The sequence below is a fragment of the Alexandromys fortis genome, unplaced genomic scaffold (genome assembly GCF_014885135.2).
Source record: "Alexandromys fortis isolate MF-2015 unplaced genomic scaffold, M_Fortis_MF-2015_v1.1 scaffold_251, whole genome shotgun sequence".
NCBI classification, from domain to species: domain Eukaryota; kingdom Metazoa; phylum Chordata; class Mammalia; order Rodentia; family Cricetidae; genus Alexandromys; species Alexandromys fortis.
The window spans coordinates 975,325-1,000,925 of record NW_026068176.1 but is presented as its reverse complement, the minus strand read 5'-3'; the positions used below and the strand labels follow the sequence as shown (position 1 = coordinate 1,000,925).

At 36.8% G+C, this 25,601-nt stretch overlaps 1 protein-coding gene across 1 annotated transcript; it reads left to right on the top strand.

Annotated features, from left to right (window-relative positions):
- Positions 1-11,346: 11,346 nt before the first annotated feature.
- Positions 11,347-24,769, top strand: P2ry10 (P2Y receptor family member 10). Its single transcript, XM_050128973.1, has 2 exons — positions 11,347-11,603; positions 22,235-24,769. Exon 2 carries the CDS (start codon positions 22,284-22,286, stop codon positions 23,268-23,270), a length of 987 nt encoding a protein of 328 aa, XP_049984930.1. The 5' UTR covers positions 11,347-11,603; positions 22,235-22,283; the 3' UTR covers positions 23,271-24,769.
- Positions 24,770-25,601: the final 832 nt, after the last annotated feature.

Here is a 25,601-nt window from a genome sequence, read left to right as displayed (position 1 = left end):
CTGCCCATGCCACACAATTGTCTCCCTTATTCAGAGGGTCTAGTTCCTTATGCTGGTTCCTTGGTTGCCACTCTGGGTCAGCAAGCTTCCACTAGCTCCAGTCAGCTGTTTCTGTGGGTATACCCATCATGGTCTTGGCCTCTTTGCTCCTAATGTCATTTCTCCTTCTTTCTGACTGGACTCCAGGAGTTTGGCCCAATGTTTAGCTGTGCATCTCTGCATCTGCTTCCATCAGTTACTGGATGAAGGTTCTATGATGACAATTAAGGTAGTCATCAATCCGATTACAGGGGAAGGGCAATTTAGGTACCCTCTCCACTGTTGTTTAGGGTCTTAGCTGGCATTATTCTTGTGATTTCCTGGGAGTTTCCTAGTGTCTGGTTTCTCACTAACTCCACAATGGCTACCTCTTTCAAGGTGTCTCATAGATTTTAATATGCTGTGGTTTATATTTATTTCTATTCAATTATAAAGTCTTCTTAATTTCCTCCTTGATTTTCGTCTCGATGTATTTTACATTCAGTGGTAAGCAGTTTAACTTCCATGTGTTTGTGAGCTTTCTACCATTTTTATTGTTTTTGATATCCAACTTTAAGGTGGTCAGAAAAGATGTAGGATTTTTTTTCAATTTTTAAAACTATCTGCTAAGACTAGCTTTGTGTCCTAATACAAGGTCATTTTTTGAAAAAGTTCCATGGACTGCTGAGAAAAAAAGTACATTTTTAGTATATCTGTAGATGTTTGTTAGATGCATTTGCTTTATGATGTTATTTGACTCCAGAATTTTTCTATTTATTTATTTTTTTGTCTGGGAAGTCTGTCTATTGGTGAGTGTGGAATATCGAAGTCTCCCTCAGTCACTGTGATAGTATCAAAATGTGATTTTGTAGCTGTAGTAGTGGGTATGTTTTTGTAATTTTATTTTCCTTTGAACATGGATGCCCTTGTGTTTGCTACATAAATGTTTCAACTTGTACTGTCCTCTTAATGATTTTTTTCATTAATGAATATATAGTGTCTTTCTCTATTTCTTTGGATTAGTTTCGGCTTGAAGTTGTTTATTTTTTTGTCAGATATCAAACTATCTACAATTGCTTGCTTCTTGATTTCATTTACTTGGAATACCTTTTTCATCTGTGAACCCTTTAGATGATTATCTGTACTTCTTGGATGCAGCAAAAAGATGGATTTGTTTTCTAATCCAATTTGGTAGCCTATATGTTTTTGTTGCGGAATTGAGATCATTGATATTGAGGGATAATAATAAGTAGCCTTTATTAATTCCCATTATTGTGCTATACTGTGTTTTTTTCCTAGTTTTGAATAACTGTTTTGGGATTAGTTAGCTTTCACTTCAGACTGAAAATTTACTTCTAGCTGGTGTCTTCTATAGAGCTTAATTGGTAAATAGAAATTTTTTAAATTTGTTTTTACCATAAAATATTTTTTCTTTCATCAATTGTGATTGACGGTTTTGCTAGTTATAGTAGTTTTGGCTGGCAGCTGTAATCTCTTAGAGCTTGTGTAGAAGGACATCTATCTGGATTTCAGAGTCTCCATAGAAATTTCTGATGTTAATTCTAATGGACCTGCCTGATGTGGGAATGATTTCTTACTAATAAAGAAACTGCCTTGGCCCATTTTATTGGATAGAAAATTAGGTAGGCGGAGTAGACAGAGGAGAATTCTGTTAAAAAGAAGCTGTGTGAGGAGTCGCCATGGTTCTCCCGCTCCAGACAGACGCAGGTTAAGATCCTCCCTGGTAAGCCAGCTCGTGGGCTACACAGAATATTAGAAATGGGTTAGAACAATATGTAAGAGCTAGCCATAAGGAACTGGAACTATCCGGGCCAGGCAGTGTTTGAAAGAATACAGTTTCCGTGTAATTATTTCTGGGTATAAGCTAGCCATGCGGGCGGCCGGGTGCCGGGGACGCAGCCCTGCCGCTCCTATTTCAACAGATGGCGCCCAGACGTGATGGGCTAAATCCACTTAAAAACCTGAGAAGGCTTAAAAATAAGGGAGAGAGAGTTTAACACAGATTTTTGCTGTTTTGTTGGTGGCGTGCTGTAGAGAGATTCCTGATTCAGCTACAACAGCAGAAAAATAAGCTACATCATTTTAAAGCGCGGCTTCCTGGGGGCTGTGCTGCCAGCATGAACTCTGGCTTTAAAGCATTTCAAGGCTTTTATGGGACTGGATGTTTGTGTTCCGCTTGGGATCGGAGGAGAGTGCTCTGAGACCGTGCAGATGGCTCAGAGCTCCCCGCCTGCACCTGGGCAGAAGGCAGAATCAGGCTTAGGCAGGCGGAAGAGCATGGCGGATTCCTGCCGCTATACAGAGACGCATTTTCAGACTGCGCAGTGCTCTGCATGTCAGATTTGGCTGTAACTTGGATGAAAAGAGTTTCTGTGCTGCACACTCAGTCTCAGAGTTAAACTGCTGAGTGCGGCTCCAATGTGGACTTGCTGTGTGCCTGAAACTGTGAATGGTTCAGGGGCACCAAATGACTCTGAGGCAGGAGCGGCTGCTCCATGCTGAACTGTGCTGATCTCAGGCAGGAACTACCGTAATTACCTTAAAACCGTGCAGTTAAGGTTTAGACTGGGCAGGACACAGGCAGTACCGTATTACCTGTAAATGGTGCAACTTAAGTTTTTAAGAAATGCTTAACATTTTAAGAAATGCTCCTGTATAGTAAAGAAATTACAGATTCACAATAAAACAGATTCAGACACTGTTGGATAAATGTACGTAGGCTTGGGAAAGAGAAGAAAAAGAATATAAAGAATAAAGTTAATGTCTTAAAAAGAAAAAGGGTAAAGTCTTTAAAGAGACAGAGTACAGAAGTACAGAGAGTTATAGATTAAAAGAAATAAAGAAATATAAGCCACGTAAAAATGGAAAATTCACAGAGAGTCTGGATTATGTACATTGTGTTTTCTTTAAAATTTTTGACTGTGAAGGAGCTAAGTACAGAGAGACATTTCATTACATGGGCTGCCAATCTAAACCAAAATGGATATAAGGGTATTATGATTTCAGAATTTGGGTCTAAGGATATGATGCTTTGGAGAGGGTCTTCTTTTGTTTTTGCAGAGGATGAGACCCTGTGGATTGCATCTATTCCGATTTGGTATGATAGACCACGCCCTCCTGAAAGGTTGCTGTGAATACCCTCAAAAAATTGCTTCGCTCAATTGCCAACTGAGATGAAACTAGCATACAGGTTATATCATGAACAACCTAATTAACGACGCCCCTATTCAGCAGGAAGCAGTTTGTAGAGAAAAAACTACGCCCATGTTCCCAAATATTGTTTATAAATGTTCTTTTACATTTAAAGGGGGATATGATATAGATATGAATAATTTGCATTGGTATGGATTTTATGGTCAATTTTGTTATATGTATATGTATTTTTGATCTTGATTAAGGTATTGTGATTGTGTAGTTCATTTAAAAATGTAATGTATAATTAGGAAATATAGGTTGTTAATGGATAATCATCGCTAATACTTAAGCTTGTAGTCATGTTAGTTAGATTTTCTAGATATATAGAGAGATATTTTAGTTAGATAGGCATTCTTCATATCTTTCAAAGGCTGCAGAATATGGCATTTAAGATATTTTAATAACTTAGGGTTTTTCATGACAATGAGACACATTTGCTCCTGGCAGCACCAATCTATTTCAAGAGGAAGATGGGCATCGAAGAGAATCCTTATGGAGTTTGATAGCCATTTGGGCAAGAAACTGCTCTTGCCTGGACTGTTGCATAAACTGGACACAGAGAACCCGCAGAGAGAGGACTGCTGAACTTGCCTAAAGGTGAGATGACCTTTTGGGGTTCCTGCTTCATGAAAGAGTCTGTGAGACATTCTGCAGGACACAGCAAAAAGTGACTGAACTGTCTTTGGAATTTCTTGCTTGATGAGAATGTCTGCTGGATACTATGGGCCTGTAGGCCGAAGATGGATGCCCCAACGGTACAGAGGAACTTTGGGTGACTGTCCAGGCAGCGAGATGTCTCTGTCATTTCTAGAGTTTTCTTATTTCTTGTTTGATAGGTAATATTATATCCTTCTGGAGTCTTTGATGGAGTTGAAGAATGGTTAGTTATAGTTTTCCTTAGTTATGATAAGAGATAAAATAGATATAAATATTGTAACTGTAATTCTTACTTGATAACTGTTTTGTTATATGTAATTTTACTATGTTAAAGTTAAAGCCTTTCTTTTTTGTTTAAACAGAAAAAGGGGAAATGATGTGGGAGTGATTTCTTATTAATAAAGAAACTGCCTTGGCCCATTTTATTGGATAGAAAATTAGGTAGGCGGAGTAGACAGAGGAGAATGCTGGGAAAAAGAAGCTGTGTGAGGAGTCGCCATGGTTCTCCCGCTCCAGACAGACGCAGGTTAAGATCCTCCCTGGTAAGCCAGCTCGTGGGCTACACAGAATATTAGAAATGGGTTAGAACAATATGTAAGAGCTAGCCAATAAGAAACTGGACCTAGCCGGACCAGACAGTGTTTGAAAGAATACAGTTTCTGTGTAATTATTTCTGGGCATAAGCTAGCCATGCGGGCGGCCGGGTGCCGGGGACGCAGCCCTGCCGCCGCTCCTATTTCAACACCTGCCTTTGTATGTATCATGGTGTTTTACCCTTCTAACTTTTAATACCCTTTGTTTGTTTATTTTGTTTTGGTCATTACCTGCCATGGGTAGTTTCTTTTCGGGTCAGTTTATTTGGCATTTTGTGTGTCTCTTGTAACTTGATAGGTATTTCTTTCTTTAGATTAAAAATATTTTCCTCTATGATTTCATTAAAAATATTTTCCATGCTTTTGACCTGGTTCTTCTTCTTCTCCTCCTTCTTCTTTCCCTCGTTCTTTTCCTCTTCACCCTCCCTTTTTCTTTCTTCTTTTCCCTCTCCTTCTTCTTCACCTATTGTTTGTAGGATTGATCTTTTCATAGTGTCCATATTTCCTGGATATTTTGTGCCTGGATTTTTTATTTAAAATTTTGCTTGATAGAACTGTTTTTTCTACTTTGTGTTCAAGGCCTGAAACTCTCTCTTCTAATGTCTTTTAATCTTTTAGTGAGGCTTACTTCTGAGGTATTTGCTTGACATCTTTAGAGTTCCATTTCTATTTGTTGTATCAGTTTGTGTTTTCTTTATCACTTATTTCTTTGTTAATTTTTTACTTTCAGGTTTTAAATTGTTTCATTGATTTATTATTTCATTCAACTGTTCATGATTTTATTAATGCATTTATTTATGTCCTCTTTAAGGTCTTTGAACAGATTCATGATTTCTATTTTGAAATTCTTGTTTTGTGCTTTGGATAAATTGCTTTTCTCAGGGCTTAACATAGTAGGGTTCTTGGCTTCTGGAGGAGGCATATTATCTTAATTTTTATGTCTGTGTTTTTGTACTGATATCTAGGCATATGAATTAAGATGTTTCTATGTGTAGATATTTGGGATATTTGGCCTGGTCTTTGTTAAAAGTTTTATTTGGTAGCTCTTGCCCAATCTGGATCCTAGCTACACATGATGGTTGTGGAGTACTTAATGAGAGTTATTTTGCTTGTCAGTTGGGAGGAGTTGTGTGATATTTTGATCATATTTTGTTAATAAAGTTTGCTTTGAATCTGAGGGCAAAACTAGTCACTAGCTAACCAAAATTAACCAGAGAGGTTTTGGAGGACTGAGGACAGATAGACAGGAAGTAGTAAGGCAGGGCTTAGAGAGGATCTCAGTCCTTTTGGATGGAGGAACAGAAGAGATAGATCACTTGTGTCTTTTCCACTGCTTCTCTGATCATTCAGGTTCATATATACATGTCTGACTCCCAATTTTTATTGATAAAGGATAATTAGATAAATACACAAAGGAATTATATCGGTCAGAAGGACAGACTGAAAGGTACCTTCAGGAAGAGCTAGATGACCCTGAGTTCACACAAAAAGGCAGAGCCTCTAGGGCATGGATGTGGGTTATTGCAGGTAGTTGTCTGGAGAGACAGGAATGGAGGAAAGGAAGGAGGATGAAGATGCCCTACCAGAATCCAAGCCTCACGTGGAAGCTTGGAAAGGCTGAAAGGGGCCACTAGGAAGATTCTTCCTTAGTCCTCATCATGTAGCAGAGCCTTTCTAAATCAGTTTCTTAATCTGCCTTCTCTTGGCATAACAAAATATATGAGGCTGGCAATTTATAAGTAAAAGAAATAAACTCTGATTGACTTGGAAATACAAGAACATCTATTCAACTTCCAGTGAGAACTATGTGCTGTTTCAACTTGTGAGAAAAAAAAAAAGAAAAAAAAAACACGATGCATGGAAGAGAAAAACGGGAGACTATAAATTATTTAATTAAACTGGCATTTGCCAAATAATGAAGGCTCTGCCTTCCTGAAAAAAAAGCACCTTACATTAAGCTCCACCTCACACACATACTGCCTCATGGGGAAAAGAATTCATTCCCTGACAGATGAACTTTTGGAGCACATGATTTATCCACTTCCTTAGCCAATAATCTTCTGGACACTAATTCATGTTATTAATATGTCACTAGAGAGTCAGTCAAAGAACAGTTACACCAATGGATTTGAAAGAAATATTTTTCTTTAGGATACTTACTGAAATTACTATATAAAATAATGCTATTTGTCTACTTTTGAATTTTAATGTACTCTATAAAGTATACTATTTGTTGAATTTTGAAAAATAACATTTTTATAGAGTAATTATGATATGAATTCTGAAAAGCTACCACACAGCCTTTTTTATTGTATTTTTAAAAACTTTATTGATGTATCTTTTTCTTTGGATGGATCTCTTAGTGGCACATTAATAAAGTGCATTTATCTCCAGGAAATTATTGGTGCCACCGTACCTGGCCTTAGATCCTAGGTGTTTTTTAAGAGTGTAAAATAATGTAAATTCAAAAAGATTACTGACATCAATAAATCAAACAATGCTGATGTGGGGAATCGTCGGCTACTTGTGGGTAACTGAGATTCTGAACACTTCGAATCCATACCCTTGTGATGTTCATGCTATTTTTATAACTCCTTCTTTTAGTATTAAAGATCCACTGTGGTTATTTAAATTTTTTATTATCCTAATACCATATATGAATAGTCCAAAATATTGGATTTCACATTTTTATATATGTCATTTGTTCTTTGGAAATAACAAAGCATTTTAAAAATCTAGATGTCACAAATAAGGCAATGCATGCTATCTGTCTTTGCATGTAAAATAATAATCCTTTAAAACAATAGGAACAAAGAGGAAAAACATTGAATCCTCTAAAAGAAAACTAAACCACACTGCTCATAATAGAAACTGATGAACAAATACAGTCTTTGTCTGTTGTATACCTTTCCAACTATCAGTTTCATTGCCAAATGCATGCTTTTCTATAGAATAAGAAAACCGGACAAGATAGGGTGTTATTTTCCTCACCCCTTGGCATTTTAGTCATTTTCCATGACATTGGATGATTAGAAACCAAAGAGATCACTGAGAATATAGTGAAATTTTACTATTCTGGATCATTTACAACAATATACCAAACTGGTCAGTTGTTTATCTTAATGAATTAGGTTTCCTACTTCACTTCTTATGACAGGAAGTTTCTCATAGGGGACCTCAAGAAGTGGCTGTGGACTGATACATGTCTTCAAAACAATCTTCTAGTAGTTAGAAAAAATAAACCTCTCTTCCAGCTATAAATTATGTTTCCTTCCTGAAAGAGGACACTTCAAGGTACAATTAAAAAAATTTTAATGGAAAATATGCAAAAGTTGGCTCTCTTCAAAGAGTGATTTATTCCTATTCATGAAGCTTCATTTCCTCTTTCATTTTACTGATTACAGTTTTAAGAGCCCTTTGGAGAGTTATAATTCTTTTCAAGTTACTCTTCCATCTTCATTTATACCTAGTTGTTTCCCTAATCCACATTCTTATTACCTCATACTTGTTACTAATATATTCTCCAAAAGAGCTTTCATCATCTGGTTTTGCCTTCTAAGAGATCTTTTAGGGAGTCATATAGGCAAATATCCTTGTCTCTCCTATTTACTTGACCCATCTTAAAAATTTACTTAAGAAATTACTCTTCTGTGTTTCAATTCAGCATTGGATAAGATAGGAGACAGTATCAGTTCCTTGTTCATAGGAAGGATTCAATGTTGACAGTATACAAAAGTATTCATAATAATTTTCATTCCCCTACCTTAGTTCTGCTTAAAACATATCTCATAGCTTCCTAATCTTAATTACTTCCATGCTCTAAGTATTTATATGTATCTGCCAAAAATATCTTATTACACCCTGTTTTCCAACATGCCCTGTACCTCAGAAAATGTTTGTACTCAATATCCCTCAAATACAAGCAAGTCTACTTTTTACTTGTGGACTTGATAATAATTTTTATTTCCTAGAATTACTTTCCCATTTCCTTCTCATAAGCTTGCTATATTCCAGCAATGCTGAAGTTTTGCTATATTTGCTTACATTCTATAAATTGTGCTTGCATTTCCATGTGTTTATATGATCACAGTTTTCAAGTCACAATTCACCTTGTATTGTATTTTTTGCTTATTAGTTGGGAAATATTGATGCTAGTTTAAAAGGATACATACTGTAGTATGCTACTACAAACTACAAGTAAATGTAAAACAACACATGGAAAGTTAGGTAAAGGCATTACAATGGAGTCACAAAAATTATTAGTCTAAAGTGATACACTATAAATATATTTCTTCCATTCAGTGCCAGGAGAATTAAAACTGGCTCCATGTTTTTCAGTAGACTATGAAAAAAAGGACTCTATGCTACATATGTCCATAATTATTAAGTTACCCTGGTTGCTTAAGAAAAAAAATGAGCTTTTCCTAATTCTAATTTCAGGTAGATTCTACTAGAAAATATAATAGATGGTAATGAATAATATTCTTTTTTTATTTTTTTTATTAAAAAAATTTTGCCTCCTCCCCGCCTCCCTTTTCTCTCCCCCTCCCCCCCCCCCCCCCCCCCCCCCCCCCCCAGGCCCCTCCCCCTCCCTCTCCAGTCCAAAGAGCAGTAAGGGTTCCCTGCCCTGTGGGCAGTCCAAGGTCCTCCCCCCTCCATCCAGGTCTAGGGAGGTGAGCATCCAAACAGACTAGGCTCCCACAAAACCAGTACATGCAGTAGGATCAAAACTCAATTCCATTGTCCTTGGCTTCTCAGCAGCCCTCATTGTCCACCATATTCAGAGAGTTCGGTTTTATCCCATGCTTTTTCAGTCCCAGTCCAGCTGGCCTTGGTGAGTTCCCAATAGATCAGCCCCACTGTCTCAGTGAGTGGGTGTCCCCCTCATGGTCTTGACTTCCTTGCTCATGTTCTCCCTCCTTCTGTTCCTCATTTGGACCTTGGGAGCTCAGTCCACTGCTCCAATGTGGATCTCTGTCTCTATCTCCATCCATTGCCAAATGAATGGCTATCATTACTTGTCTAATGCTACTTTTAGAGGGCTTAAAAACATTTGAAGCACTAAATTGTAAAATTTCCCCAGCCTAGAGAATATATGAAGCAGTAAGCAAGAACAAAGGAAGCATCCAGATTGATGGCCAAGATGAAACATCTACACTAAATTTAGACTATTATGGATGAGATGTTGACGTGCAGGCTACCTCCTGTGCTTAGCAACTAGAAAACTTGAATATGAACCTTAGGTAGAAAAGATTGTTATATTGTTAAACTCTTTTTGTTTGTCCACAGCTTTGTTCCTTCTAGATAACCTAAAGATTTAACAGAATTAAATTGTTTTGCCTGAATTGGGTCACTGACTTCTGATGTTTTTCTACTCTTGTTAGAGCCAATGATAGGTGAAGCTACTGAATACAAGAGAGAGAGAGGTGAGCTAGCAACATTTACAAGTTGTCTGTGAAATGAATGTGGCATGTCCCTTGTCAGGAAAGAATTTCTTTCTCCCTCTAGCCCAGGCTTTGGATTCTAAGTTCAAGAGGTCTGGAACTATATTTTTCAGAAAAGGATAATACCCTAGAAAACTGGCTCACAGTGCTCAAACTCATAAGGGACAGATTTGTATCATGATGCCAATTTAATAATTTATAGTAAAGAAGAGACCTGCCAAATGGACTCAGATGTGTGTTGGCCTGTCAGCTTAGTCTCTTTTCAGTAGAGATGCCAAGTCAAAAACCTAAATTAACAACAGATTGGAGCTAGATAAATCTATGAAATTAGAATTAAGAAGAGGCCTGCAAGGTCAGGCTTGTTTCATTTGCATAGTTCAGGCAGGGTAGAATACCCTCTCCCTTTGCCAGTCCTCACAAGTCATGGTCCTATCATCAATCAAGCCAGGCTCGTAGCTTCCAAAGCTAAAGCCATTGCTTTTCCATCGTTCAATGCCCCTGTGATTTTTATTGGACATCCCTGAGTGCTGGGCCTCGCTCCACTGCAGTTTCTAACGGTTCTGGTTTTATAAGATGCGTTCATTGCAAAATGAGTGGTTGCAGATCCAGGTTGCCCTCCTACAAAAATATGGTCTTCCATTTCCTTCTTTAATCAGTCTTATCTGTGAATCAAAATGCTGCACGTTGACCTAACCCACAAGTATTTTTGTTTTTCTTTTTTACTATGGTTATTACCCAGAAAGTTCTTTGCAGCTCCAGGCTGCAGATTATGAGTGTGGCTCTTTTACATGTCTGAAGAGATTTGTGTAAGCTTTTTTTTTTTTCAGAATAATTTTGAAACTTAGCAGAAAGTGTTGGTTCTAAGTGTGGTATTTACTTGCATATTTCTGAAGAACCTGTTGACACTGTGCAGAATCATCAAACTCATTACTCTGGAGGCCGACTCTGCAATCAACAGTGCTTTTCATTTATTTACAAGTGCATTTTTGAGCATTTATTTAATCACCCTTTGCCTCAGTTTTCAATTTTCATTCAAACAGCATTCTTGAAAATGCTTTGTTTGGAACACAGAAATAAACTGAAAGTAAACTTTGCTCTCAGTATAGTAAAGGCACAATAAATACGCAAAACAAAGTACACATTAAAATATGAACTGATGGATAGAGATGAGAACAACCTAGAGTTAGTGGAAAATTTAAGCAAAAATTGTCCTGTTGTTATTTTTGATGTGTATTTTGAAGTTTCCTCAGCCTTTGCCTCCTGGAATTGAAAGAGCAGCAGCTTTCCAGCTCTTAGGTAAACTTTCTTCACATTTGGCTTAGAAATTTTATCTTGACACAAAACCTACTGGAATATAGTAAGAAAAACATCTCAGTTGTGGTGGAAGGAAACAAGGTGGGTAACAGTTAAGAAGGCAAGGATGTATTTGTTGTTTGTTCAGCACCAATGAAATAAAGACGAAATCAAACTCGACTAGCGTCATCTGCTCAAGGGACTTACCTTCGTTCTGTGCAAGTAAGGTTTCTGTGGTGAGACATCAATGTGCACAACTTCCTCTTTCAACACTAATTTTTTCAGTTATCAGCAGGATATGTGCGTGCTGCCCAGAGTTGTACTTTTGTACTCCCATCTCCTTGCAAAGATACAAGAGTGCTTATCCCGGCTCAGAATCAGGGTAAGTTCTAGTCCAGCACCTGTAACTTTGTTTTTCCGTTTGTGGGGATTGGTGGAGACAGGAAGATCAGGAGAGGAACAGATGTGAAGTCAGTGTTTTGAAATGGTCTCTGGTTTCTCATCTCAGGATTCTTACAGGAGAAACAAATGCGATTGCCTTTGAGTCTAGTCAGAGTTCAAGGTGAAATTTAATGCTGTCAGCCTCCACTGTTACAACAGCAGTATTGTCTTATGTGATATAACTCACCACTTGCTAAAGGGGCTTTCTGTACAGTGGACAAGGAATGGCGTATGACCCAAAAGGTAAATACAGTGTTGCATTCAGACTCATTTAGGACAATTTGACAAACTTAGCCAAAAAGAGGATATGCACTTCTGCTGTGTATAATCTTTATATTTACATAGGAAATACATATATTTATATAAATATATAAATTATATATGTATATTAAGGTTTATACTCTTAATAGTAAGTTTAGCTTGCTTAGATACTGAGCCAAATAGTATTTTTCCCTAGGATAAAAGAAGAATGACAAATGACATATCTCAAAACTAAAAAGGCTGTGCAGATAAAAATCCCTCACAATACAGTTGGATTTTCTAAGAGTCGGTGAGATGAAATCACTTAAGACCACTCAGGTAATTTGTGAGAGAATTGCAGCTAGGAACTGAGTCTTAAAACTCATGTTTTTCCCCTCTAGAAGACCGTGACTTTCAGAAATATTCTAAATCTACCTATGGCCCTTTCAATTTTTGTACTGGAAGAACAATGTATCAGATGACTTTAGAGTTTATTCAGAGGTATTCCTTGATTCTCTAAGAGGAAATTGTTGTCCTATGCTAAGTCCTTCTAGATAGAAGAATCAAATGTGGGACATTTATATTTTCAGTAATTGCTCTTAGGAGTGGAACTAGCAGTAGTGAGTCAAAATCAAGCACTCTGAGGAATGCTTTAAGAGAAATTCTGTGCTTATCTGATCCCAGAAGTAGTCTTAGAACAATGATAATGGCTTTGCCCTGTTTTTTTTTTTTTAGGAGGCGATGATTTCAATTCTCAGAATTCTCAAGAGAGAAATTTTATTTTGCTTGTTTAAATAGATGCAGAGAGTCATTGTCATTTCTATCAATTAGAGAATTTGTGTAACTAAAATATGGTACACAGCTAGGTGATATGCAGATATACTTAGGTTGCTAATTGTCTAAACTATACTGATAATCATGTCATAGGTTTAGGACCGTTGCTTTTTGTAATGGTTCCTGTTGAATACAGTCCCTTTGGTCAAACACAGTTTTTTCTAGAGCCTAACTGATAAAGTTGTTTGATTAAAATTTTATAGACTACTAAATCCTAGTAGTAGAGAAGCAAAGACCTCCAAATGAATTTTTTGAGAAGTTGGGATTGTGCTTGGTGGCTGTCTCTGTTTGAGATAAGTGAATTGGCTTCCCATGAAGCCCTGTGTCATGGTTCTAACACACAACACATAAATGCTTGCTGTTAAACCACACTATGGCCAATTTTCATCATCAGGGCAGTGTTTTGGTAGGGAGTTCTAAATTTTATTTTAATTATCCAAAAAGTTTACTTACATATGTGTCAGATCAGGATTTTAAAGCTATTGTTTTCTTCCAAAACATAAAAAAAAAATAGTGTAGGATTGTTGTTGATTGTAGGAACCAAATCTTAGATCAGAACAATCTACCCCATTGCACTGGTACTTTCTAACTATTATATATGCAGTCACCAAGAAGATTGTAGATCTGTACTTATAGCAGTTTTCTTAGAGGAACAGTAATTTTGTTTTTTTTCCACTTATATTTAGTCCTTTCTCTTTTAAATTTCTCTTCCTCCAAGATGACAAGGCTGCAGACTATCCCTTCTACCAAGGAAAATAGAAGTAATTTTGATAAGCATGTTTGTTTAGTTGTGCTGGTTACATAAAGTTAAGAGGTTAAAAAGCGAAGGAAGACTGAGAAGGTGAAGACTCATAGAGCTGATACTCAGGGAATGAACTGTCATGTTGATCCTATAACTGAATTCCCATACTCAGAGTCCAGAGCTTAGAAGCTTCAGGAAAATGGGATTACTCATTTGAGTACTAATTTCCCTAACTTTCAGTTAAATGATATCTTGTGATAGAATTATTTGTAATATATCATTCAGTAATGATTTTTTGACAATCAAATATACATATCTAAGTATATGTGCTCATAGGGGTAGTGGCTGCATAAGGACCAGGTAGTGGCAGTGTGGGTAGTGTTAGGGGTAGTGTCCATACAGACAAGGTAAGTTAAAGTTAGAAAGGAGTTAAAGCCCATTGAGTTCAATTGTCTTATTTTAACAATAAAGAAAATGAAAGTGACAGACAGGAAAGGGGGCTTATTTCAGCAAAATAGAGAATTGGTATTTGATTAATAAGATCCAAGTCTCTTTGATCCAAATCTAGTATTTTTAAAAAGATGGTCTACTGTTGTGAGTCTTCCCTTTCCTAAATGTCTTAGTCAACTCAGCACTCCAGTTATCAAAAATAAAATTAAAATGTCCCAGATTTTCTATCTGCAATCTACTATGATTTGAGTTCAAAAGTGAAACTTCATAAAGATCTTTGATTCTGATAGCATACTAGCCTGACACCTAGAGGGAAGTCATTTGCCATATATCCTTAGTGCATATACATAAAAGTGCTAGAGCTAGGTCCAAGAATGCCAGTGTTTTTATCTTGAGGAGAGTATATTCCATATAAATGGCATTTTAAAGTTATTTTTCCATGCAAGAACTTGTTTGGAAATGGAAAGTTTCATCTTTCTCTAGTTTTATGACAAATCTTATTACAAATCAAATTATAATTTTATAAGCATGTTTTGAGTTGTCTCTTTGTGAAAACTGGACATTAATGTAGTTTGATAGGAAGGGGAGCTTGAACTCATCATTAGTGAATCAGACTAAAAATTTGATATAAATATGTATTTTGAAACAATACTTGTTTCTACAAAACTATACTGCTAGAAGATCAAATTCTACTTAAGCAGATCAGGTTCTGGTTGGAAATAGAAAGCCGAAATTTTAGACTTCAAATTTCTTCGGTGTCCTGATTTTTAGAAGTCTAACCTCATCTGTCTCAGGAGCAGAGACTGAAATATGGCTATTGACTGGGAGAGTAAATCCTAGGACAGACGCAAGAAGTCAACTTTCATGTTTGCTAACATATGCCTACACTACTGCTTGAGTTCCTACTGCTTGTCTAGACCTTTGTTAAATAGACTAAATTATATATAAATGCCTAAGATACAGAATATTCCTATACAAAAAGTGCATTTTCTTAGTAAAATCTGTAAATATAGTTTGAAGAAGAAGAAAGTTAATGTATAGGTGCCCAGTCCCAGAAATAAAAAAAAAAAAGAGCATCAAAGTAGCCCTTTGAGACAGAGGAGATTATTGATCGCTGAGATGAGCTCTAAAGAAAGGTTTTTAAACACAGAGAGTGTATATGTTTGCTGTATCGTGTACAAGTTCTAATGACACATTTTAGAGTGGAGTTTAGTGTTTACGTTGGAGAGAAACATCCCTGAAAAATACAGGAATTGATGAAACGTGATAGAGTGCAAATTTCAGAGGTAACAGTATAAGGGAAATTTTATATTTTTTCTAATAAAATGGTCTTTGACTTTCAAGACCTAACCAATATCTTCTCTGACTTTTACTTTAAATTATAAATTTCATGTCTTACCAAGTTTAGAGCTTATTCTTTATCACCTCAACTGCTGTAGTGGTCTGAAAGAGCAGTTCTGTTGATGATGTGCTCTTTTGTGGTTTTAGTACTGAATATAAAACTTTCCACACATTGCTGGCAACCGTGAACTGTTGATCAATCTACTTATAGGAAAATGACTTGACTTCCTGTGGGCCATCTTTCCAAACTAATGTCCACAATGTTGCTAGAGGGATCACTGTGAACTTCAAGTATTGTTATATCAAAATTCTTATCAGAATATTTCAAGGATTCTATCTTCCCCTAAAAGTTCTTCAAAATCTTTCAGGTTATAGCACCACCTATCTCAGTTTTCCCTTAAGTAGATTCTCCTACTCTATACCTGTCACAGTCTAATCCTAATCACCAGCTTGGGTAAAATGAGTATTACCCTGTTTTTATACCTTGGGAATTATGAATGTTATTCATTCTCACTCAATCCCCCTCAAGTCCTTTCTTCCCTTACATCATGTTTACCCTCAAAACTAATAGCTGAAGCCGCTTTATTGTTCAAGTTTCAATTACACTCATCCTCGATCCAGCCTTTCTTTCTCTTTCTACAGAAATACCTTCGGTACATCTTTTACAGCATGGCTTAAAATTTATGATGGTGAATTACTCTATGTTCTCTCCCACGTGACTATAAACTCCTCTTATTAAAATTTTTATTTTTATGCACATGCATGTCTGTGAATAACATGCATGCCTGGTGCATGTAGAAGTCAAAAGAAGACATTAGATCTCCTGGAATGGAAGTAATGTACGATTGTTAGCCTCCATGTTGATACTGGAAATCAACCTCAGGATCTCTGCAAGACCAAGTTCTCTAAACTGTTGAGCCTTCTCTCCAGTCCAATGAGATGCAAACTTCTTGAGCTTTTCTGTCAAGTAAATTCTTCTCCAGAATTTATGATTCAACTCCGATAGCCTCAATAATTAGCATATATAATATATACATAAAGAAATATATGCTTGCTAGATTAAAATGCAAATTAAGTCCAGATGAATCTCATTAATGATAGTTAAAGGATATAGGCATGATTATGGAAGTCTTTGTTGAAAAGACAGAACTAGACTTCAGTTTTGAAAGATTGCTACAATATAAATAGAATAGTCAACAATCCGGGCAAACTAAGTTTAACTTTACCATTTCTGCATAGACAAACTCAATTTTCCTCCCCAAAACTGTCCCTATAGAGACCAATATGAGAGTATAAACATCTTAGCACAAGTACCATCTTCACTCGGTTAAGGTACTGTATATCATAGAATTTCATAGAACGAGGGTAACATGGTGCACAGATCATTAAGAGGCCTGATTTCTGATTCTAATTCTAGAATAAATAACCTTATGACCTAGAACAAGGCACTAAATTTTTATTGAATACGTCAGGTAAAACTATGGTAGAGGTATTACTAGTATCGATTGTACTTACCTCACAGAGATAAAGATTCCTTGTTGCCGTGCCCTTTCACCTCGAGTCATGTAACACATTGGTTTTATAGATATTTTAGAGATTTTTTCCCACTCATTTCTTTAAAAGATTCCAGTAATGAGCTTTATAAGGATAAAATTTGTGAAATTTCTCTGTTTTACATAAAATCCATCCCATGAGTCATAGGATTGGATTCTGCCATAGTCCTCAAAAGTGCATGCTTGTGGTGGGGGGATGGGGGGTTAAATACACATTAGTTCCCTTTTATACTTACTAAGTGTCAAGAACTTTGGGATCTGCAGATTCAGTCTCTTCACTGCCTTTCAAAGTCAAAGTGCAGAAAAGAAGCTAATGAAATGAGGCAAATTTACTTATCTGTGATATGCTTATAAAATTCAATGACAATTAATAAAATAAAAGTATAAGAAACCACGAGAAGCATATTACAAGGACTGCTTTTTTTCCTGAAGTCCTGCTGGCAGTGTATAATCTGAGATAGCTTAACTTTTTCTAAAGGATGTGTGTGACCACCTGTGATTTCTAAATTGATTCGTTTATTCTTCAGCCTCTACAACTATAACTTTCCAGAGCAGTAAAATAAAGGGTACATACTGGGAAATCTAATAATCCAAATGAGCAGACAGATTTTAGGGTAGCAGCAGGTAATGAAAGTGTACTAGTTGATACCTCAAGGTTTCCATTTTTTGCAAAATGCATTGAGACAGGAACTTTGAACCGCTCACATACAAAATTATTTGAATGCTTAGTAGCTACATAGTGATGAACAAAATATCTTTTTATGGCACAAATGAAGTTATAACAGAGTGAACTCTGTAGCACATAAATATTTAAGTGAGCCCTTATATTTCAAGTGTTAATGCTACAAAGATTAAGACTGAAGAACATGTAATGATAAGTTCGATTACCCTGGAAGATCAAATGGTGAAGGGTTCTCTAACTTGCAAACCAAGACTTTACCAAGATGTGTAAAGACGTGGAGGGAGGACATTCTAGATATGGGGAGCAACAGATTCAGAAAAGGGAAGCACACACTCAGGAATGAATCATGAATTTCACATCTCTTCATGAGACAGGAACCAAAAATATGTCTAGGTTAAAGGAGAGCAATGGTGGCAGCTTAAGTAAGGAAAACTACCCAGAGACACAGGGCTAGAGAGGCCCAGAAAAGGCAAGCAGTGATTGAGAATGGTATCAAAGACAGAGCCAGAGAGGGAACACATTCGAACACTTGACATTTTTTTCTTGATAGATTTTTAGATTTCTTTTATTTTTTTTAAACTTCAGAGTGACACAAATTCTTCAGAACAAGCTAAGTGTTCCTGTTCCAAGGTATTATATCCGTGCTGAACAGCAGCAAAAAGTTCCCCATCTCTCTCAGCATGGAGACTTTACAGTTAATTTTCACTGAAGGGATTGAGGAAAAACTCTTCTTATTTTCTCTTCTGTTTTGAGAAGAGAAGAGCTTTGGTAACCAGGTCATGAGAATCACTAAATTCATGAGTGAATTTCTGAGTTATATATGTGCCAAATTCAGAGGCACAGAAACCCATAAAAAAAAAGGTACAAATGGGACATGAGCTTTCTGTTCTGGCTGAATTGAGCTCTGTTGAACTCAGAGGAGTGATGAGAACGTGCTCTGTTAGTAAGTGCAGCCAACTGCACCAGTGAAGCAAAAACAAACAGCCCTGTTTGCTAAGTGCAAAAGCGGAAGTGCAATTCGACTGGGCGTGAGCTGTTCTGAGTTCTTGAAATTGTGTGCTGGTCGCTTCCTTAGCAAAGTATGTGTGCTGGTCGCTTCCTTAGCTGGTAGCTTCCTCTGACAGCCTCTGCATGGATAACAGGTGACAAAAGAAGATTTACTTCTACTCCCTTCACTATGGCAGATGGAAAACATCACGGGTGAACTACCAAATCATAACGTTAGGCCTCACCTTCTAAAGTTTCCAGAGTACCACCAGCTGAGGCCACAGAAATTAACACAGGAACCTATTTACTATTGAATCTGTGAAAATGGTGGATAAGCTAGCAACATTTTAAAGTCACACCTAGTTACAGGGATGCAAAGAACAAATTGAAAATACCTTAAGACTTGGAACAACCCTGCAAAATTTGCTTTGTTACTTCTGTGGTAGTTTAAATAAGAATGGCCAACCCTCCACCCTTCAGTTCCAAAGAGTGGAAGTATTTGGGAAGGATAAAGATGTGAGGCCTTGTTGGAGGAAGTGTGTCACTGGGAGTGATCTTTGAGATTCAAAAGCCCAGGCCAGAACCAATCTCATTCTCCCCTCCCCCCACTTTCTGCCTGCTGCCTGTGGACAGGGTATAAATAAGACTGTCAGCTACTTCTACAGCTCCACGCCTCTTTATTTCTCACCATGGTGGACGACCATTTCCCAAGTCTCTAAAACTGTAAGGAGACTCTAATTCTCTAGTTAAATCATTTCTTTTTTTTCCTTTTTTTAAAATTGGTAACTTCATTTTGTTTCTCTTTTTAAATAAAATTTTTCATTTATTTTACATACCAACCACAGTTTCCCCTCCCTCCTGTCTTTCTGTACCCTCCCTCCTCCCCTAGTCTACCCCATCCCATCCACTCCTAACATTCAGGAAGGGACAGAACTCCCATGTGAGTCAACAAAACATGTCATATTACACTGAGTCAGGACCAAGCTCCTTCCCCTGCATCAAGGCTGGGAAAGGAATCCTTGCATGGGGAATAGGTTCCAAAAGGCCAGCTCTTGTGCCAGGGACAGACAGGTCCTGATCCCACTGCTGGGGGTCCCCCAAACAGATCAAGGTACACTACTGCCATACATATGCAGAGGTCCTATGTTGGTCCCAGGCAGGCTCCCTAGTTGTTGGTCCAGAGTTCATGAGCTCCCATTAAATGATTTCTAAGAATTGCCTTAGTAATGATGTCTCTTCACAACAATAGAACACTGACAAGAAAACCTCCTGTAAATTCACTAAATCTTTCTGAACATTAGTTTCCCCATCTATATTACTACTACTGTTAATACTACTAATAATAATTTATAATAATGATAGTAATAAACAATAATTTATACAAATAAATTAGATAAAACCTGTGACAACTTATTTTGCTGATTTTGATGTACATCTTTGATAGTTGAAATATGACTTTCCTTTTGCCTTTGAATTACTCTCCATTCTAAGTTATCCACACAGACACAAGATTAACTATTCGTTATGACACATCACAGGTTGTAGGCCAAGCAGATTTATATGAGAGACGAGGGAGGAAAGGAAAGTACTTGGATTCTTTTCTGTCTGAGAAATCATCACTTGGGGGTCTGTTATTTTAATCCATCTGTGTGTATTGCAATGGGACTAAAAATGGTATCAGAACACATTCCTCCACAAATAAAGAGAGCTAAAAATTACATCACTCCATTGTAGTAAATATACTCAACACAAAACAGAATTAAAATAAAAATGCAACCAGCTACATCATGTCAGAAACAAGCCCGAGGCATGCTTGCTTGATTTCCTTTTTTATGATGATTACTTTAATGAATACAAAATTAAATCTTAAGTTGTTTTACTGTTGCTAGGATAATGTTCACTGTGACTATTAGATGATGCATCCATTGCTGATGTTGTTCTAGTATGAAATTCTTTTAAAATTAAGAAAAATATTGTTTGAGATTATAATATAATTACATTGTTTCCCTTTTTACCTTTCCTTCCTCCTACCCCTCCCATACCTACCTTTATTTTCTCTCAAATTCAAGAACTTTTTGTTGTTAGGTGTGTCTGTTTCCTCCTAAATGCATAAATATAACCTTCTCAGTCCATATAATGATACTTGTATGCATATATTTTCAGGACTAACAATTTGGAATTGTTTAATCAATTAGTATTGCACTTCCCCAAAGAATAGTATTTCCTTCAATCTTTGAATTTCTTAATTTCCTATAGTCCTTCATCTAGGGTTAAGGCCTCATGAGTTTGTCCCCATCCACATTGGCATGTCTATTAGTGGTATATTTTTTCAGTTCTTGTTTAGGTAGTCATGTTGATGAGACTTCATGAGTATACATTCTCTGACATTTCTAAGAGATATAATCTCACAACAAACTTCCTGTTCCTATGGCTCTTACAATCTTTGCACCCCCCTGTTTCTCAGTAATCTTTGAGCCTTATGTGCAGGAATTGTTTTGCAGATGTATCTTTTAGGATTGGGGTTCACTACTCTACATTTTTGTTGGTTGTGGTTTTAACAGTCTCTGTCCATTGCAAAGAAAGTTTTCCTTGACAAGGGATGAGGGATACACTTATTTTTAGGTGGAATGAACATTTAGTATGTAATTAAGGACTTTGCTGGTTTAGTGAAATGTCAGCTATAGATTCTCCTCCAAGATCCATGACTTCATTAGCCAGGGGTTAGCTGACTAGGTTTCCAGTACCAGACATGATTTCCCTCTTGTTGAGTGGACCTTAAGTCTAAGTTAGAAAGCTGTTGGTTACCAGCAGGATTGCACTCATGGGATTGTTGTGTCATGCTGGTTGTTGCTGTGTTTCATAGGCAGTATAGCTATCAGTTGCTGTCTTTCTCTGGAAGTTTGCAAGGTGCCTATTGGTACCATGAAAGCTATTCTTAAAGGAAAAGGATTTCAGGTCAGATACATCTCATGTTTTCTAGGTCCTGTGTTGAAGATGCATGGTGCCTTCAGCAATAGATACTTACCTTCCACCTCTGCTAAGCAATGACAACAATAGCCTATGTTTTGGGAATCTATTGGACAACCCCGACCAACAATTCAAAAGAGGCTTCTCATGCCTGGCATTGGGATTTTGCTAGATAGTCGATGGTTCTTGCGGGGAGTATTGTCAGCCTGGATAGGAAGATTTCATTTAAAATATATATGTATACAGACTTTCATGTATAACGATATAGAATTCTTCAGAGAGGGAGACCTGAGCACTATACTTCCATGATTACAGTAAGAAAGTAATCATAGTTCACTATCTAAACTCATGCAGTATTGAAGTGTTTCATGTAAACTGAGAATGGAACACAAACCCAGGGAGTTAGGCCAAATTCAAGAGGACTGCAGAGTAGCAAGCTGTTATGATAAACTAATGAGGACATCATACTTCCAGGTTTTCCAAGTCAGCTAGATCATTTTCTATGCTGGAGAACCAAGATAAGTAATATATTAATTGCCACAATGTCTTTGCCATGGTAAAAGCAATATAATAAATATATCAAGGCACATTTTCATTGTTTCTTAATGGGTTTACTGTGTAATGTTGGGCCAGTAGTGCATATTCATTGAGCCTCCACTTACAAATATGTGAGCTGTCCCTAGTTGGAATATTGTAAATCTCATTGTAAAAGTGAGTCCTAAGTATCCACTGAAATATTACTTAACCACTGTGCTTTTTAATTTTTGTTTGGACAGGAGCAATATTTCCAAAGCTCACCTTGATGAACATACTGAGATATTCAAGATGGGCAGCAATAGTACCAGCAGTATTGAGAGTAATTGTGGTGTCACAAATCTGACATTTCAGTACTCTCTGTATGCAACCACCTATATCTTCATATTCATCCCTGGACTCCTGGCTAACAGTGCAGCCCTGTGGGTCCTGTGGCGCTTCATCAGCAAGAAGAATAAGGCCATCATTTTCATGATCAACCTCTCCGTGGCAGATCTTGCTCATATCCTGTCCTTACCTCTCCGGATTTACTATTATATCAACCGTCACTGGCCATTCCAGAAGGCACTTTGCCTGCTCTGCTTCTATCTGAAATATCTCAACATGTATGCCAGCATTTGCTTCCTGACATGCATCAGCCTTCAGAGATGCCTCTTTCTCCTCAAGCCATTCAGAGCGAGAAACTGGAAGCGTAGGTACGATGTGGCCATCAGTGTTGCCATCTGGGTCGTCGTGGGGACTGCCTGTTTGCCATTTCCCATCCTGAGAAGTGCTGGCTTAGCTAATAACACAGAATCCTGTTTTGCTGATCTTGGGTACAAACAGATGAACGCAGTGGTCATGGTCACTATGATTACAATTGCAGAGCTGGCTGGATTTGTGATTCCAGTGATCACCATCGCTTGTTGTACCTGGAAAACAACTATATCCTTGAAACAGCCACCGATTGCTTTCCAAGGAATTAGTGAGAGGAAAAAGGCACTGCGGATGGTTTTCATGTGTGCTGCAGTCTTTGTCATCTGCTTCACTCCTTACCACATTAACTTCACATTTTACACCATGGTAAAGGAAAGTATCATTACCAGTTGTCCCATTGTCAAAAGTACACTGTATTTCCATCCTTATTGCCTGTGCCTTGCAAGTCTCTGCTGCCTTTTGGACCCAATTCTTTATTATTTCATGGCTTCAGAATTTCGTGACCAACTATCTCGCCATGGCAGCTCCGTTACCCGTTCTCGTCTCATGAGCAGGGAGAGTGGTTCATCAATGGTTAGCTAAAATGAAATAATTCTTCAGTTATTATTCTCTTTACTTATGCTGTTTGGCCTGTTCCAAAGGTAGAAATTGCCAGACAAGCAATTTCTTTAATTGAACATTGGAAATAGCAAAAATAACTTTTACTGTGTGGTGGTGGTGGTAACAGGGTTGTGCCCCACACATGATCAAGGCACAATGTTAAAAAACTTGGGAGAAGAAAGGAAAGTGGGATCCATCTGCTTCTAATTTAAAATTCATGGCATTTTTTAATTACAAGTCCCAGACCAAGAATTTACAAATGTTCCCAACCAAATATAAGTTGAATGTATTTAAAATTGTCTTTTGTAAATAGAAAAGTCCCGAAATGCATGATGTATATTAATCTTTACAGAAACATAAATGTCTTCCATGGAATAATTTTATTTCTGAGTGGAATAAAAATTTCAAGTCTTTCTAAGACATAAAACACAGGTGAAGTGACACAAAAAGTTAAAGCAGTCAATCTGCACTGGAATCTTGCTACTGAATGAAGGGCATGTAAATTCACTCCTTGAGCATTTATAGATGTCTATCATTTTCTGAACTGGTAATTTCCTATATATTTTTAAATATAACAAGTCTTCTTACCTTTCTAATAGAAGTGACAAAAACATAGAAAAGCAAATACAAAGGCATAAATGTAATATCAGAGAGGTTAATTAACTTGTCTCAGGATTAACAGTTAGGTATACATGCCATATACTTATATTATTTATTCCCTCTGCTTATGCTTTTATATGTATTATTTCAATACTAAGTTTGAGCTGAATGCTGAAGATACAAACTGAAGATAAGGATAGGAGATAAAGATCATTTTAACACAATTTTCTTAGTCTCTTTGGAAAATCCACAGGTTGTGGATTAGCATGATTCTGACAATAGAGTCTTCTTTGATAAATATTTTGTTCTAATACTGTAAGGATCTGCATAGTCTCAATTAGAAGTCCAGTAGTTCAAAGTCAATCTTACTGCTCAATGTAAGTCATGCAAATACCATAAATAGAAGGCTAGAAAAACTGAGGCACATTTTAAGAAATGTAGGTTTCTGTTTTAAAATTCTCTCATTTTTAAATTCATAAATATTACTACATGTCACCAAGCAAAATATCAAGATTTTTCAGTTATCAAAACTCACAGAATTACATTAGAAAGAGCAAAGTATCATCACATTGTGAATAAATATGACAGGAATATGTGAGCTTGTTTTATTTTTTTCTGAATGCTGTAGATATTAGTTTAAGTATTCTTGTAGAGGATTTAAATACATGGGACTCCTCAGCTTCTCAGGTTGACAATTCACTGATATTTTAGGTTCAAAATTTACATAGACATTTGGTCTGCATGCAAGAGAAGGAAGTGACAGTCCTTATAACATACCTTTGTGTAGACTACCTAAGGAAGAGGAAGAGACTACCAAAAGGAGGAATAAAAAGTACAGTTCTTGGGCATGAGATACTTCTGTAATTATAAAGTAATAAAGTGTTTTTTACTTGGAAGTGTGTGTGTTTTAATGACCAGAATCTGCAGGTACTGTTTGCAGAGGGTTCTCAATGTGTTTGGGATTAATGGTAGCATTATCACAATCACTCTACCCACTGTTTCACTCTGAAGGGATGACTTTTCAAGAAACTCAATCACATATTCTACTATATAGTCTTTGTGAAGAATAAGAAAAATCAGCTCTCATAGTTTGCATTTTCTATGTCTCCCTGCATGTGTTGGGAGAAAAGTAGTGCTTTCTGCACAGTTTGTTGAATAGCATGTGAATTTAACTTTCATTTTGGCCTTCATTTAAAAGGAATATTTGGGCTTTTTTTTAGTTGTGAATTATGTGGTAATAGAGAAAAATGAAAATGTCGAAGCAAGCAAAGATTGTTTTTGAATTTCAAAGGCTGGAAAACCTCACATAATGTCAAGGAGGAAGGTGATGGTGATTGAAATAATGAGAATATTTTACATGAGGAGCCTAAAACCCAAGACAAGGTCCTCACAGTTAGTGATTCAATCAAACTTTCCATGTTAAAATAAAAAGCAATTACCAAGGTTAATTTAAGGTATTAGAGTGGGTAGTAACTATGATAGTTATGATTCTGTTTATTACAGACATGTGAGGTAAGAAGAAGGAGACAGCAAGTCATACAGCCTAGAACTGGCTCCTTAAAAAATCAATTCTAGTTGTAACTGCTTTCCAGTATCCCCAAATATCTGTAAGATAACTGCTAAACTCCACTTACAAACCACATCGACTCCTATAACACTGACTACTTCTGGTAGTTTTGAAAAAGATGGAAAGAATATTTTAGCTCATATATA